The 14,757-nt window shown below is 41.4% G+C and overlaps 1 protein-coding gene across 1 annotated transcript in view; it reads right to left on the bottom strand.

The window, feature by feature from the left end:
• CRYBG1 (crystallin beta-gamma domain containing 1) overlaps positions 1-14,219 on the bottom strand; it is a 151,570-nt gene extending 137,351 nt beyond the window's left edge. Inside the window, exon 1 of the mRNA XM_073336915.1 lies at positions 13,921-14,219. Coding sequence (XP_073193016.1) covers positions 13,921-14,219 — 299 coding nt within the window. The remainder of the gene's footprint in view (positions 1-13,920) is intronic.
• Positions 14,220-14,757: the final 538 nt, after the last annotated feature.

Below are 14,757 nucleotides of genomic sequence, written 5' to 3'. Positions count from 1 at the left end.
CTGGATCCATGCCCAAATCTTGGGGATCCCATGACAGTAACTGGATAGCTGGGCATGTTGAACTTCCATGGAAAGTAACAATAAGGCTGTCTAGTTTTAACAGTTTCACTGTACAATTCTCACCTCTGCTATGTAATAAATATAAACAAGCTCTTGGTCTCCAGTAGAGCTCACAAATATTCTTTGAGTGGATATTGACTTTCAAGCAGAGAATTTCCATTTGCCTTCCAGTTTTTTTGTTTGAGCTTCTGCACTTAACTATGGAAGGGTCACAAACAAGTTACATAGTAGCCATTTTGTCAAAGGCAGCCTAAAACAAATAATTATGTCATCAAAAAAAAATCCTTAACAATTTGCTGGAACACAACCAGTGATTTAGGGTGCACCATAAAAACAAGGCCTCCACTTCTAAAATAGAGGTGGCCATATAACGTATGCACTGATAATATTTTAATTATACTTCCTGTGTACTAAAGATCATTCTATTTGGGCTCATGAAATACATACTATACTGTTCCAACATTCCATGCATATGTGCTGTTTCGTGTATTACAGGTTATTCATTAAATGACTCAGTGAAGGTGTAAAATAACCCCTCAGCACTGGTGATTACTGTGTTTCTCTTTAGCATCAGTGGGATGCCCACTATGAAATCCCAAATAGCAGCAGCAAGGACATTAAAACAGTGGAAAACCAATACTATGCCACCAAAGGCTGCTCCATAGGAAAATACACCCTGCAGGGAAGCTAGAATAGAGAAAGTTAGACCATCCTTAGAGACTCCAAACGCTTCAGATGATGGGCAAAAATGGCTCTTGATGACAAGCATTACAGAACTCATATTGTCCTTCTTGATTCTGACTACAAATTCATAGACCCCCAAGGCTAGAAGAAGCCACTAAGATCATGTATAACCTCTTGTATACAAAGGCCATAAAGTTTTTCCCAGAAACTGAATTAAAGCATACCTTTCAGAAAGATATCTAATTTTGTCTCAGACTCCAAGTGATGATGAGTCCACCAGTGTTCACTCTAATTCTTCCCACCCATGTGCGGAATGAATTTTGTTATGTGCACCAATATGGAGGTGATGTGTGACTGAAGCCCCAGGGCTGAGAGGTTCAGCGTGTTGGAGAGGTCTCAGGGCTGGGGCAGAGGGTTGGGGTGCAAGGGAGTGAGGACTCTGGGGTGGGGTCAGAGATGAGGGTTTTGGGGTGCAGTGGGGCTCCCCAGGGCTATGGTGGGGAGAGAGGACTCCCCCCCCAGAAGCACCTGGGGTTGGTGGGGGAAGAGGTGCCTCTCCCCCGGCTGGGGCAAGGCTGGGCTGGGGCCAGGGGAAGGTGCCTGTTCTCCCGCCGTCGCAGATTTGGGGCTGGGGAAGGTTGGGGAGGGGTGCCTGTGGTCCGGCAGGTCCAGGGGTGCCTGTCCCCCAGCCCTGGCAGGTTTTCCACCTCAGTTGATGCTGAAAACAAGACTTTGCAGTACTCCAAAGAGAGATACTAAGTCTAAAGATAATGATGCTGCATCTGACACAACCAGGTTGAGGGAATGGCAGCCACAACACAAGAAGAAAGCTCCCTCCAGCAAAGGAAAAATTCACAAGCAGAACAAAAGATAATCTAACATGCCTTGCCTGCCTTTTACTTACAATTTTTGTAATATGAGAGACTTTTAGGATGGTTTATAGGAGAAGGAGTTTTCTGACCTGATGCTTGTCTGCTCCCAAGAACACACGCAACAAAGCCTTCCCCCCAAGATTCGAAAGTATCTTCTTTCCCCATTGGTCCTTTTGGTCAGGTGCCAACCAGGTTATTTGAGCTTCTTAACCCCTTACAGGTAAGGAGGAATTCTAGGCTACTCTTAGCTGTATGGTTATGACATTTGCCAGAAAGGTCAATCAATTCATTTTGAATTGTTTTGCTACAGTGATGGTCCATAGCTTCTTTATGAAGCACTCAATGTAGGTGCTCACACATGACATCGTCATATTTCCCAAGGAGCTCCTACATTGAGGAAATTGTAAACTGAGGAAATTATCATTATGTTCAGGCAACAATTTATCCAATGAGCCCAAGAAAGCCCAATTATTCTTTGCAAGGAACAGGGTAATTGAGAACAGATGCTCAAGCACATTCCTCCAGTGCTGGGTTTCTACATTAATAATGTTTTGTTTTTTCTGAGTCTATGCATTTAGTCAGCTGGAGTCTGGACTCGACCTCCATCCATTTGGAGTTGACTGTAAAATGGCCGGGTGACTTTTCATGTTGCTTTAGAGCATTAGCTAAGTTATGCCAGTAATTGTACATGGAAAGCACAAGCAACGATTTGGCATACTTGTCAAATATTTTGCAACAAAAACAGAGCACTTTGTCTGTTGATTTTGAGTAAACTAGCCAATGCTGATTCAGTTTTTCACCATTCTTGAGCACTCTTTTGCAGTATGACTTTGAGAAGTGTCACTTCTGTTCATTTACTGGAAACGTTATATCCTCAGTTTTGCCCAGACAGTTCAAAATTGTACAATTGATATCAGTAGAGTTTAGGATTGCCAGCCATAAAGCAGGCTCTGACATATCGATTTGTGGTGTGCAATTTTTCTCATTGCTGGTTCCGTCATTATGCGAGGCTGAATCTTCTTTATTGTTTCTCTCCTTTTCATGTGAGCCACATTCTTGTTTATCATCACTCTCCTTTATGCCACCAGGAAAACTGGACTATTCTCCATCACTTTCCTCACATTTCCATTCCTTATCTTCAGGTAAATCTGCTAATTCCTTAGTAATAGAACTTCCACCATTTACACTTCACTCCTTAATTTCTTCTGCACAGGGATGATCACTACTGCCTAAAACCTGGTCTATGTTGTTCTGTTTCAGATATTTTTCCATCAAATTTGCCCGTGGCTGCAAACTAGATTGCAACTGAGCTTCTCACTTCCTATACTGAGCTCCTGAAGGTTTCTTCAGGGGCATCTTTTATTTTCTATAGGGGAAAACAGATAGACTTTTGCTCTCCATAATACTATGTTCTGCAGTCTGAGAAAGTCATCAATCATAATGTCTTAAGCATGGCAAAAGTAACAGTATTTCTTTTATATTGTTGTATTGACAGGGGTTTGATAGATCTCTCTGGCATCTCATTATGTACAAGAACATAAGAATGGCCATACTGGGTCAGACCAAAGGTCCATCAGGCCCAGTTTTCTGTCCTCCGACAGTGGCAGGTGCCATAAAGGGAATGAACAGACAGGTTATCATCAAGTGATCCATGCCCTGTCACCCAATCCCAGCTTCTGGCAAACAGAGGCTAGGGATACTATTCCTGCCCATCCTGGCTAATAGCCATCGATGGAGCTATCTTCCATGAATCTATCTAGCTCCCTTTTGAACCCTGTTATAGTATTGGCTTCACAACACCCTCTGGCAAGGAGTTCCAGAGGTTGACAGTGCATTGCATGAAAAAATACTTTCTTGTGTTTGTTTTAAACCTGCCACCTATTAATTTCATTTGTTGGCCCCTTGTTCTTGTATTATGAGAAGGAGTAAACACTTCCTTATTTACTTTTTCTATACCACTCATGGATTTTTTAGACCTCTGTCATATCCCCCTCTTAGTCACCTCTTTGCCAAACTGAAAAGTCCCAGTCTTATTAATCTTTCCTCATATGGAAGCCATTCTATACCCCTAATAATTTGTTGCCCTTTTCTGAACTTTTTCCAATTCCAATATATCTTTTTTGAGATGGGGAGACCACATCTTGATGATTCCCAACATTCTGTTCACTTTTCTGACAGCCGCTGCACATTGAGTGGATGATTTCAGATAACTATCCACAATGACTCCAAGATCTCTTTCTTGAGTGGTAACAGGTAATTTAGACCCCATCATTGTATATGTATAGTTAGGATTATGTTTTCCAATATGTCCTCTATTATTCATTACTTACAATCTTCAAGTCTTAAAATACAAGTCCACTTTCATAATTACACAATAAAATAAGGTTCACAGTATCACAGCTGGGCTCTCACTTCACTTCATTCTTATATCTCACTGACTGACTGGTGATGCCCCGCCCCTTATTTACCCACGAGGACATGACTGACAACATTCTAGGAGGTTCAAGAAAATGTAGTTCTCAGAAAGTCTGGAAGGTTCCATGAGATTCTACAAAGGTCCAGAACACTCTAGGAGCGTAGTGAAAAATGAATCTACATACAGAATACCTAAAACATTTTACTTCAAACGTTCTATTTTCCCTTTTGTCGCTAACAACAAAAACAGCATCCTGAGCCCAGCACTCTCCAAGTCCAGGAACCCAGGCAGTTGCCCGGGTCACTTGCCCCTAAATCCAGTCTTTGAGAAGGGTAGAGGGAGACTGGTTCTGGAGTCTGGCAGGAAGGAAGGAAATGTGAGTGTGGGAGTGACTAAAGGCTGTGTGTGTGAAGGTGGCACTTGGTTGTGTGAATTGTAATTAAATGCTAGGATACAGTCTTTAATTACAATTTACCAGGGGGCCAAATTAAGGTTGCCCAGGCAACCTTAAATCTGGTAATCCTTACCTTCTGAGTGCTTGACTTTAGCAACATTAATAATGTTCTTTTAATGTAGTTTCCTCTGTGTAACATTAGTATAACTTGTGTGCTCTCTCCTTTATCAAGTAATATGTGCAGATGAAGGGAGTTGGACTCTAATCCAAGTCACCAATTCAGAGCAAAGTATTTTCATCTTACTTACCAAATGGGCCCTTTGGAACAGTGCATAAAAAAGAAGCAACAAATTATTACTTTAAAATCAGAAAGTTCACACACACGTTTGCCAAAACCATAGATTGCAAGAAAACCTGTAAGAATATTCAATATATTCTTGTACAGAGCCATAGTTCTCAAACATGAAACAGAAAAGGAGCCTGCTTATTCAGGTAGCAGTCTATCTTAGCTGAAGAACATTTGGATTAAAAGAAAATGTTAACTGTTGCTCGGTAAGAACAGAATAAGCATAAAATGTTTCTGGGCTCTGATGTTATGCCGACTGACAAACTGTTTTCGGCTTGTTTTTTTCCTTGTAAAAGACAATTTATCTCAAATGTAAAACATGTAACATGTAATATATGCTCCAGCCTCATGACATCCTTGTGAATATTTGTTCAAATTTACTTAAATTATGAGCATGAGTATAGACAACTGAGGGCTTTAGGAGAGCATTAGGCCCCCAAAAACTTAGGGATTACATTAATAAATAAAGGAAATAATGAGTTTGGAACAGAAGTTTATCGCACTTTATTAAAAGTAGACAAATTTAATCACGGTACAAAACTACTCAGTGAAGCGATATTCAACAGCTATTATGTTATTTTATTTACTTCAGCCCTCCACATAAAAAAAAAGTTATCTACACACCTGATGAGCCACTGAAAAAAAATCACAGCTGACACATGCTCAGTAAAGGCACTTTTTAGAGTTTGGCAGCTAATTTCCCTGGAGATTCCATTAGCACTAAGCTTGCTCTAGCCAGAGTTATAAGGACTGAGCAGGACTTTCTTTACAATTGCTCTTCCTGGCTGCCAGGTGCTGCTGTGGCACTAGGCACAGGGATTAAGATCAGGGAGGTTCTCTCTGGTGTTTTCATTGTCCTCCCTGCTCGCACCAAGGAGTGCAGAGGGAGAGGGGGTGTAAGAACCCAAGAATGGGAGCAGTGGGGAGGCAGATAGGAGCAGAAAAGGGGAGAGGAAGATAAGAGACAGAGGAGCAGAAGGGAAGGGAGGGCATTGGCTGGACAGTGATCACGGAATGGGTAGATATTCAATATTTATTTTTAACTTTAGCGTTCAATGTGTGGCTCTAAAATAAACCATCCACACCCTGCACTGAATATAGACTTATTAATTTCTTTGTGGGCTTTTTTTATGGTGCTTTCACCACAGTATTTTAGTTCTTTACAGACATTAATTAATTAATCTTCACCACATGCTGGTGAGTTGAGGCGATATTACTATCCCCATTTTACAGATGGGGAACCAAATCACAGAGTTTAAAGCCAAAATTGTTAATTGTCCACTAATTTTGGGTGCCCAATCTGAGAATCCAAGGACCAGATTTTACAGAGTACTCAGTATTTTATAGCACTTTATATGCTGAGAACCGAGCTCCCATTAACCTGAGTTATATTCGCGAGTGCTTAGTATTTGGCAAATCAGACCATGTGTGCCTCAGTTTGGGTGCCAAGAAAATGAGGAACACACAGGGGCCACCAATAAAAACTATGGTTTATATGATATGTCCAGCATCATACAGGAACTCTGTGGCAGAGACCAGGGTAGAGTCCAATTCTCCAGGATTGCAGTCAATTACAAGACCATCATTTCTCTGCCTGCAGTTCTTTGCCTCATTCATCACACACCTTCCAGCTTCTCCAACAAATGAAGCAGAGGTCCAATAGACAACAGCCTCTTTCAATACACAACCATGATTCATTCCTGGAACACAGTCCCATCCTCTGCACTGAATGAAGCATGGATCCAGTGGAAAAAAAATAGTATGGGATCATGTAATTCAAGGCTGTATCATAATGCACATGCACACGGGGGACAAATTAAGGTTGTACGGGCAATCTTAATTCTACAGATTCTCTCTAAGTCATATTCAAAGAGATATGGACGATTCCTATGTATGTGAATGGCAAAGTCCATTCACTAGGTTTCATTTTTTGACATCAAGAGCACGGTTTTAAGTGATAATTTAGATGTATTTTACAAAAAATAGTGTATATACCATAATTTGATATTTTTGAACTAAAGAATTCTGAAGATACAGAATTTGGGAGTGAGATCCTGTTCCCACTTTACTAAAACAAAAGGCAAAACTTCCATTGATTTTAAAGGCAGCAGATCATTAATTATTAGAAGTACTATTTGGTAAAGTTCAAAAATAAATACCAAACATAAATGCCAATTTTAATTAAATAATATAAGTGAAAAGTATCATGCTCTACTTCACACTGGTCTAGTTGGAGCCACTGCATAACCTAACCCTAGTACAAATGAGGCATAGAAGCCTCTATACAAGGCAACTCTGCCCATGTCACCCTCAACCTGTGAAAGGTTACTGCAGGCTTTCAGGGCACAGACATTCTTACATAAGTCTTTCATAAGAGGGTACATTTCACCCTCTATGAATTCAGTGCAATTATTACTCTATGAACAGCACTGAGGACTTGTTCCAGCTTGCCACTTACCTTCGTATCTTTCTACGGAGACATACGTTTAAAAAGCATTCATGCTTCATTCACAAAGTGACCATGTCACACTATACTTGAGAAAAAACCCTAAGTACAGTATTTGATTCTTGAGGTATAACTTGACATTTTATCAGAATTTGTTTTTCTTTACTTTATAGAGCAATACTAGTAGTATATTTTTATTCCTAAAGCACTTTGCTTATTTATGGCATGATTCAGGATAGTTTATTATGTATTTTTTATTCCCAAGTATAATTTTGCAAAGTGAATGTAACTAGTAACACCTTTAGACATTTCAGCCTGATCTTGCAAACAAAGCACATGCATAACTTTGTGCATGTGAGTAGTTCCATTGACTGCAACTGGATAACTCACAATGTAAAGTTGCACACACAGTTAAGTGTTTGCAGAATTGGGGTCATATTTTGCTATAGTTAGCTTAATGCAGTTAAGAGCATTACAGTTCAGTAAAATTGTTCTTAGTAAAATTGCCAAAGTCTCATATTATTAAAAATTCTTGTTTAAGATAAGGGTAAAAGTCAGCTAGTAACAAGCCTCAATTAATCTATCAACAAAATGCTATATAATATACAGACCTTGAAGTATGGTTCCCACAGTTCTCCTCATACAGAAGTTAAAGCAAAGAATAGAAAAAAAGAAGTCAAAGAAATTAGATATGGAGAAGAACTATTATATCTCCATACAATATATTGCTGAGTTGTTGTTCCTGTCTGGGGTAAAGTATATTCCATAATCTAAAAGTTTCCTGATATTTGACCTAAGTTTTCCTTTACTAAATTTCATGCCACTATATACCTTAATTAACTGCTTTTCTTTCTGTCAAGCCACTGTGGGATGACCTCTTCATCGCTATGGACAGATGCCACTCTGCCTGCAAGAATTCACCATCTAGATGAAGACCAGCTGGATCAAGCTTAATTTAGATAAAAATGGAAGTAGTTGACCAGAAGGGCAAACAATCAGAGGCTGCTCAGATATCTGCCCTGAAATTGTCATGACACTTAAATCTCTGATTATTATTATAAGTTATTGTTCCTTGAAACTAGGGATGTAACAGTAGTAACAACTCCAATTTGGCAGATGATTACATCCATTCCATTTGGCCAAGACCCTTGCTGCTATAATCTGGGCATTTGCTGGCTCATAACTGTACTATTATAACTCTTCAGATGAAATTTAATGTGGATAAATGCAAAGTAATGCACATTGGAAAGCATAATCCCAACTATACAGATAAAATGATGGGGACTAAATTAGTTGTTACCATTCAAGAAAGAGATCTTGGAGTCATTGCGGATAGTTCTCTGAAAACATCCACTCAATGTGCTGCGGCAGTCAAAAAAGTGACCAGAATGCTGGGAATAATTAAGAAAGAGATAGATAATAAGACAGAAAATATCATGTTGCCTCTATATAAATCTCTGGTACTCCCACATCTTGAATACTGTGTGCAGATGTGGTCGCCACATCTCAAAAAAGATATATTGGAACTGCAAAAGGTTCAGAAAAGGACAACAAAAATTATTAGGGGTACGGAACGGCTTCTGCATGAGGAGAGATTAATAAAACTGGGATTTTTCAGCTTGGAAAAGAGACGGCTAAGGGGAGATATGATTAAGGTCTATAAAACATGACTAGTGTAGAGAAAGTAGAAAAGGAAGTGTTGTTTACTACTTCTCATAACACAAGAACTAGGGGGCACCAAATGCTATTAATAGGCAGCAGGTTTAAAACAAACTAAAGGAAGTATTTTTTCACACAACACACAGTCAACCTATGGAACTCCTTGCCAGAGGATGTTGTGAAGGCCAAGACTATAACAGAGTTTAAAAAAGAACTAGATAAATTCATGGAGGATAGGTTCATCAATGGCTATTAGCTACGATGGACAAGCATGGTGTCCCTAGCCTCTGTTTGCCAGAAGCTGGGAATGAGTGACAGGGGATGGATCACTTGATGATTACCTGTTCTGTTCATTCCCTCTGGGGCACCTGGCACTGGCCACTGTCAGAAGACAGGATACTGGGCTTATAGATTCATAGATATTCAGGTCAGATGGGACCATTATGATCATCTAGTCTGACCTCCTGCACAATGCAGGCCACAGAATCTCACCCACCCACTCCTGCGATAAACCTCTCACCTATCTCTGAGCTATTGAAGTCCTCAAACCATGGTTTAAGACTTCAAGGAGCAGAAAATCCTCCAGCAAGCGACCCATGCCCCATGCTACAGAGGAAGGCGAAAAACCTCCAGGGCCTCTTCCAATCTGCCCTGGAGGAAAATTCCTTCCCGACCCTAAATATGGCAATCAGCTGAACCCTGAGTATATGGGCAAGATTCACCAGCCGGATACCCAGGAAAGAATTCTCTGTAGTAACTCAGATCTCACCCCATCTAACATCCCATTGATGGACCTTTGGTCTGACCCAGTAGGGCCATTCTTATGTTCTTATCTACTGCTGACAATCAGGACCAGACAAAAAACTTCAGAAAGTACAGTGTCTGTAGGCCCATTTATCAGCGTTATCAAACAATCACAACACCAAGGCTACAGGATTTCCATTGGCTCCCTGTCTACTTTTGAGTCCATATTAAGGTCCTGGTCCTGATTATTAAAGTCTTCAGTGTGTTGGGATCAGTCTTCCCTGGAAACCACTCCTTCAATTGAGACCCAGAGGGACTGCTAAACAGAGTGGGAAATATGTAGCATTTTTTGAGAGGTGGAGAGCAGATGTTCTCAGTAAAGGGGCCCTCTCTGTGGAACTCCCTACACAGTGAGAGCTGATTTAGCCCACGCCCAACCATCTTCAGATTTGATTGCAAAACTCACCTTTTTGCGCTGTCACTTCTTCAGTAACAGAAACTAAAGAACATCAGAGAAGAGAAAGAGGGTTCAGGCAGCCAAACTCAAAGAGAGAAATGGAGGGTACCTTAGGAATTCAGTGTTATGCTACTATAAATTTCTATATTCCAGCACCTGGATGCTAAAAAGATGGATGCCTTGCAGCTACCCGCGCAAAGCTTTTTTTATGATCATATCCTTCAGATATGCAAATGCAAACTTTTGCAGACAATTCTATCTGCCTCCCCATATCATCGTTCAGCAAAGATAAACACAAAATACATAAGTGTTAATTATTCCAAATAAAGTTTCTTTTAAATTGCGGAAGCTTGAAGCATGACAGAAGTAATGCACATTGAGAATGTATTTTCGAATTAGCATCTGCCTCACGAACAGTGAATCATTAGACCAATTGTTATACTAGCCTGTATTATCAGTCTAGATTGATTAGTTGCGTTTTCCAATTATAGTTAATATAGATTAAGGAAAATTCATTTTTGTCATTATTTCTAGATATAACTGTCTGTCACAGTATAGATATTTCTGTTATCCTCTGCACCAACCAGTTTCAGAGATGTAATTCTATAATCACCTCTCTAAAAATATGCCTATTTTTGCCATCCAATGTTCAAGAGTTGGCAACCCTATCATCCTTCCTTGGGTACGTATCCTTCACACTTGCGGTAATCCCAACTAGTATATCTTAGTATAGCCTGGTTTGCTAACATTTCCATTCTTCTTCATACACATAAGAATTTATTGTTCTCTAGCATTTTTTCCATTCCAGTTTCTTCTGAACTGGTACTATCTGACCCAGCTGTGTTACGTATCCACTTCTATAGCTGTCCTCTCCTTACCAGAGATAACAAGAGTCACTGTTGTGAAGATAGTCCAGGGAAGAATTGATCAGGCTTTTCTAAGTTAATCTTAAAAGTCCAATAGTAAAGGAAGTACGAGGCCAAGACAATGCTGAGGCACAATATTCTGCAGTAGCAGCCTCAATTTTAAAGAAATCCAGATTTTTAAAAATCTTTTAGTCCAGTTTGGCAGCTGCTACACAGGATAGACAATCTCTTAGTAAGAAAAAATGACAGCTAACCAAAAATAATCAAAAAACAAAACTATTTTTCCATATCCTGACTGTGCGCAACTATAACATGCCCCACAACTGCCACTCAACTACTTATTTTTTAAATCTAAATTTAAATGCAAACTTCCCATGCTCATTTTGAATAGGTACCTTTGAACATCAAGCCTTCACATTTGTAATTAATTGAGTGAACATCTGTCCCATAACAAAATGTGACTGTTTGTTATGCACTTCAAATTTTAAAAATGAGCTCTATTTAACATATACATTAATTTAGGTTATAAAGTCTTCTTTTGGCCTACTGTGGATACACTTTTCATGGCTAGCCAATGAATTTAATAAGAATCAGGTGCTTGCACAAAATATATTGAAAAGCAATGTTCAAACTGAAACAGATTGTACAATACAAAACTCCTTTGAGAAAACATAATTTTGAGTGGCATAGCCTAAAATTTACAACAATTTCCTTGCTCCATTTCCCCCCCACACACACACACACTTTTTTTTTGGTGATGATACAAAACTACAGGTTAATGGGACAAATATTTAGATTCTTCTAAGAAGGCCAGTTTTATTCAGGAAGTGATGCAGACAAACATGTACATTTGTCTTAAAAGATGTTTTCAAATATTCTTCCTAGTAGCTTTGCTATAACTAGGGGCTTAATCTGTCCCACAATGCAGTCAATAGAAAAATGACTTGCGCTAGGAACAGGAAACAAAAAGCTGTGCTTTTGTGTGATGTTTATAAACCTGTCATTTTCAAGGTCTAGTAATTAGTGGGGTTTGTTCATACTTTGTCATTACCAAGTATCATACACATTATGCACGCAAAACTCCCACTGACATTGTCAGGTGTATGAAATTGGGACCTGTTACAATGTTTCTACTTTTTAATCTCATCTATTTATTTTCTTTGGGCTTTGTATTAGTACCCATGAACCTGTTACCTGAACACCTCCATAGCAAGGGACCTTCAGTACTTCACTGAGTCTTTGACTCTTCTTACCAAGGTTATAAAAAGCTGTATTTTGGATTCTGCCTTTTGGGGGCAGAAAGGAAGTAGATTATGTGTTGTTGTAAGTGTACAACATCAATGAACTTCAAGTTGAATTTGGCTGTCAAACAGTATTATGAAACACATTTTCTATTTCAATCAATCATTCTACAAGAGGCTTTTTACTATTTGTACAAAAATATATGAAAAATATTTAAAGTTGTTCCATATACACATTCAAATGCAAACAGCAGTAGTCAACATTTTTAATGGGTACACTTGACTACCCTTAATTTTGTAAAAATATTATATACACCCAAAGACATATCCCTCCCATATATGAACATTTCTCAGGTGTTAAATATAGATAATTGAGAAATGTATATTTTACTTTGGACACTTTTGAATCCACATAACACTAACACTACTGATTCCCAACTGCCTAGACTTTGCTGTTCATATGAGTCCAGGTCTGAAATGTATTGTCTGGAACACGCACCCAAATTTGCTGTAACCAACCATGAATTCATTAAATATATAAAGGGCCTGTTTTTCAATTACCCTACAGCTCCAGCAGCATAAAGGGGCTGCAAGTGATGCCAAGGAAGATCTCCATTATAAAAGAGGTGTGCCAGGAAACGAAGGGAGAGCATGGTTGGAATATACTGCACTCTGACTAGGAGGGCAGCCCTCTGAGAGCTTTTGGAGCCCTGAGGTTTGCTCCAACTTATACTGGGGGCTGAAAATATGGGGAAATGCCATGGAAAAGAGTTTTAAAGCCCTGTTTTCTTCCTTCCCCATTTCTGTGCTGAGCCTAGGAGTGGAGAAAGAACATGGACCAAGTCAATGACGATTAGGGCAGCTCCTGAAAATACATCATGTGCATTTTATGAACTCCTTTTTACCCAGGAAGTTTCTTCCTGCCTCAGGCATAGGGTGACTGCTACTTCTGTGCATTAATACATTTATTGATTTACACACAAAACATGTTGACACTATCAGTCCTTGCTTCTATTCAAAGGATTATTGAAAGTAAGCAACTATATTTCAGCTAAACATTCTCTTCTAGAAACAAGGAAAGCCAGCTGTATTTGTAAATGTGAATACTGTGCAACTAAATGCTCTACCCTCACCTGTAAACAGCCTTTTGAGACTACAACACCCACTTAAGTAATTCCCCAATAATTTGGCTGAAGTGTGTCTCGTCCATTTACTGTGGGAACTACATCGATTCCCAGGTCAAAGTAAGCACATGAACATCTCAGACATGTGCGTTTCAGGTACACATACACACACTCCAATCAATCAGGAGGGGGACCAAAACTGGACTGAACTTCACAACGGTAGAGTTTTGCTTGACCAAACTAGCAGTGGTTCATACCTGGTCCTGGCTGAGAATGGTAAACGGGTCCTGTTTTCGCTCATCTCTAATTCCCTCAAAGGTTCAAGCATATGAAGCCTGTATGCGGCGAATCACTTCCATCCGTGGGACCGGACGGATGGAGAGGTAAGGGGGGGCTCCAACGCCAGCCTCTCTCCCCGTGCCAGTCTCTGGGCTGGAGGAGGCACCGTACCCGATTTGGGGTCGCTGGTGGACAGGGGACTGGCTGCGCTCCGGGGAAGGGGGCGGCTGCCCAGGGAGGAGCCCGGCAGGTTTCGGAGAGGGGAGCCGCTGCCGGGAGTGGGCGGCAGGTGAGGGAGGCAGAGCGGGACGCGAGGTGAGCGGGGTTATTACCTGGTTGTGGAGGTCCCGGGATCCGGGGTGGCGCAGAGGGCTGAAGGGGGAGACGAGGCCATGCCGCCCCCTTCTCCCAGGTGCTGCCTCTTCTTCGGGCGCCAGTGGCTGAACGCCGAGCACTTCTTGGGCTCCCGCTCCGGGGGGCTGCGGCGGCTGCTGCTGCTCCCGCTCCCGCTCCCGACCTGCCGCCGGTCCCGCCTCGTGGACGGCGTCTCCGCGCCCATCTCCGGCTCCGAGTCCTCAGACTCGCTGCAGTGGAAGAGCTTCCCGAACCGCTTGCGCCCCCCCTTCTCCATGCCGAGCGCTGCCGGAGCCGGAGCGGCGGGTGGGCGAGCCGAGAACTCGCCAGCGAATGAGGGGGCTGTAGCCAGAGCCCGGTGCCTTAACGTAGACAGCGGGAGCCGCAGCACCTCCTGGGGACCAGCCGTGGGCTGCCCCAGGACCTCCTACCTTCACCTAGCAGCAGCTGATGCTGCAAACCCCTCCCTCTTCTCCCAGTCACGGGGGTTCCCAACTTCCCCGCGGAGCGAGCTGCAACGATTTCCCGAGTTGTTTTTTTTAATTGTTTGTTCCCTCTTCCCTCATCTCAAACCATCACCGACAACCCCTCCCCACCGAGAAAGCAGCACAGGAGTAGGGCCACCGTCTATTGCACAGGAAGGGAGAGGTTTGCATTACCCATGTCCAGGGTGCAAATTATACATCATCATGTTGTTTTCTGCTGAGCCCGTTTGCCCAGGGCCCTGTGTCACTCGCTTGTGCAATGCTTGCTCAGTCAACGTGCTCCTCCATTGCAGGCACGCGGTGCATTTCTTCCACCCAAGAAAAAGAGAT

This window comes from Lepidochelys kempii, chromosome 3 (assembly GCF_965140265.1).
Source record: "Lepidochelys kempii isolate rLepKem1 chromosome 3, rLepKem1.hap2, whole genome shotgun sequence".
Lineage (NCBI taxonomy): Eukaryota > Metazoa > Chordata > Testudines > Cheloniidae > Lepidochelys > Lepidochelys kempii.
The sequence above is the reverse complement of the archived record's forward strand: the minus strand, read 5'-3'. Positions and strand labels throughout refer to the sequence as shown.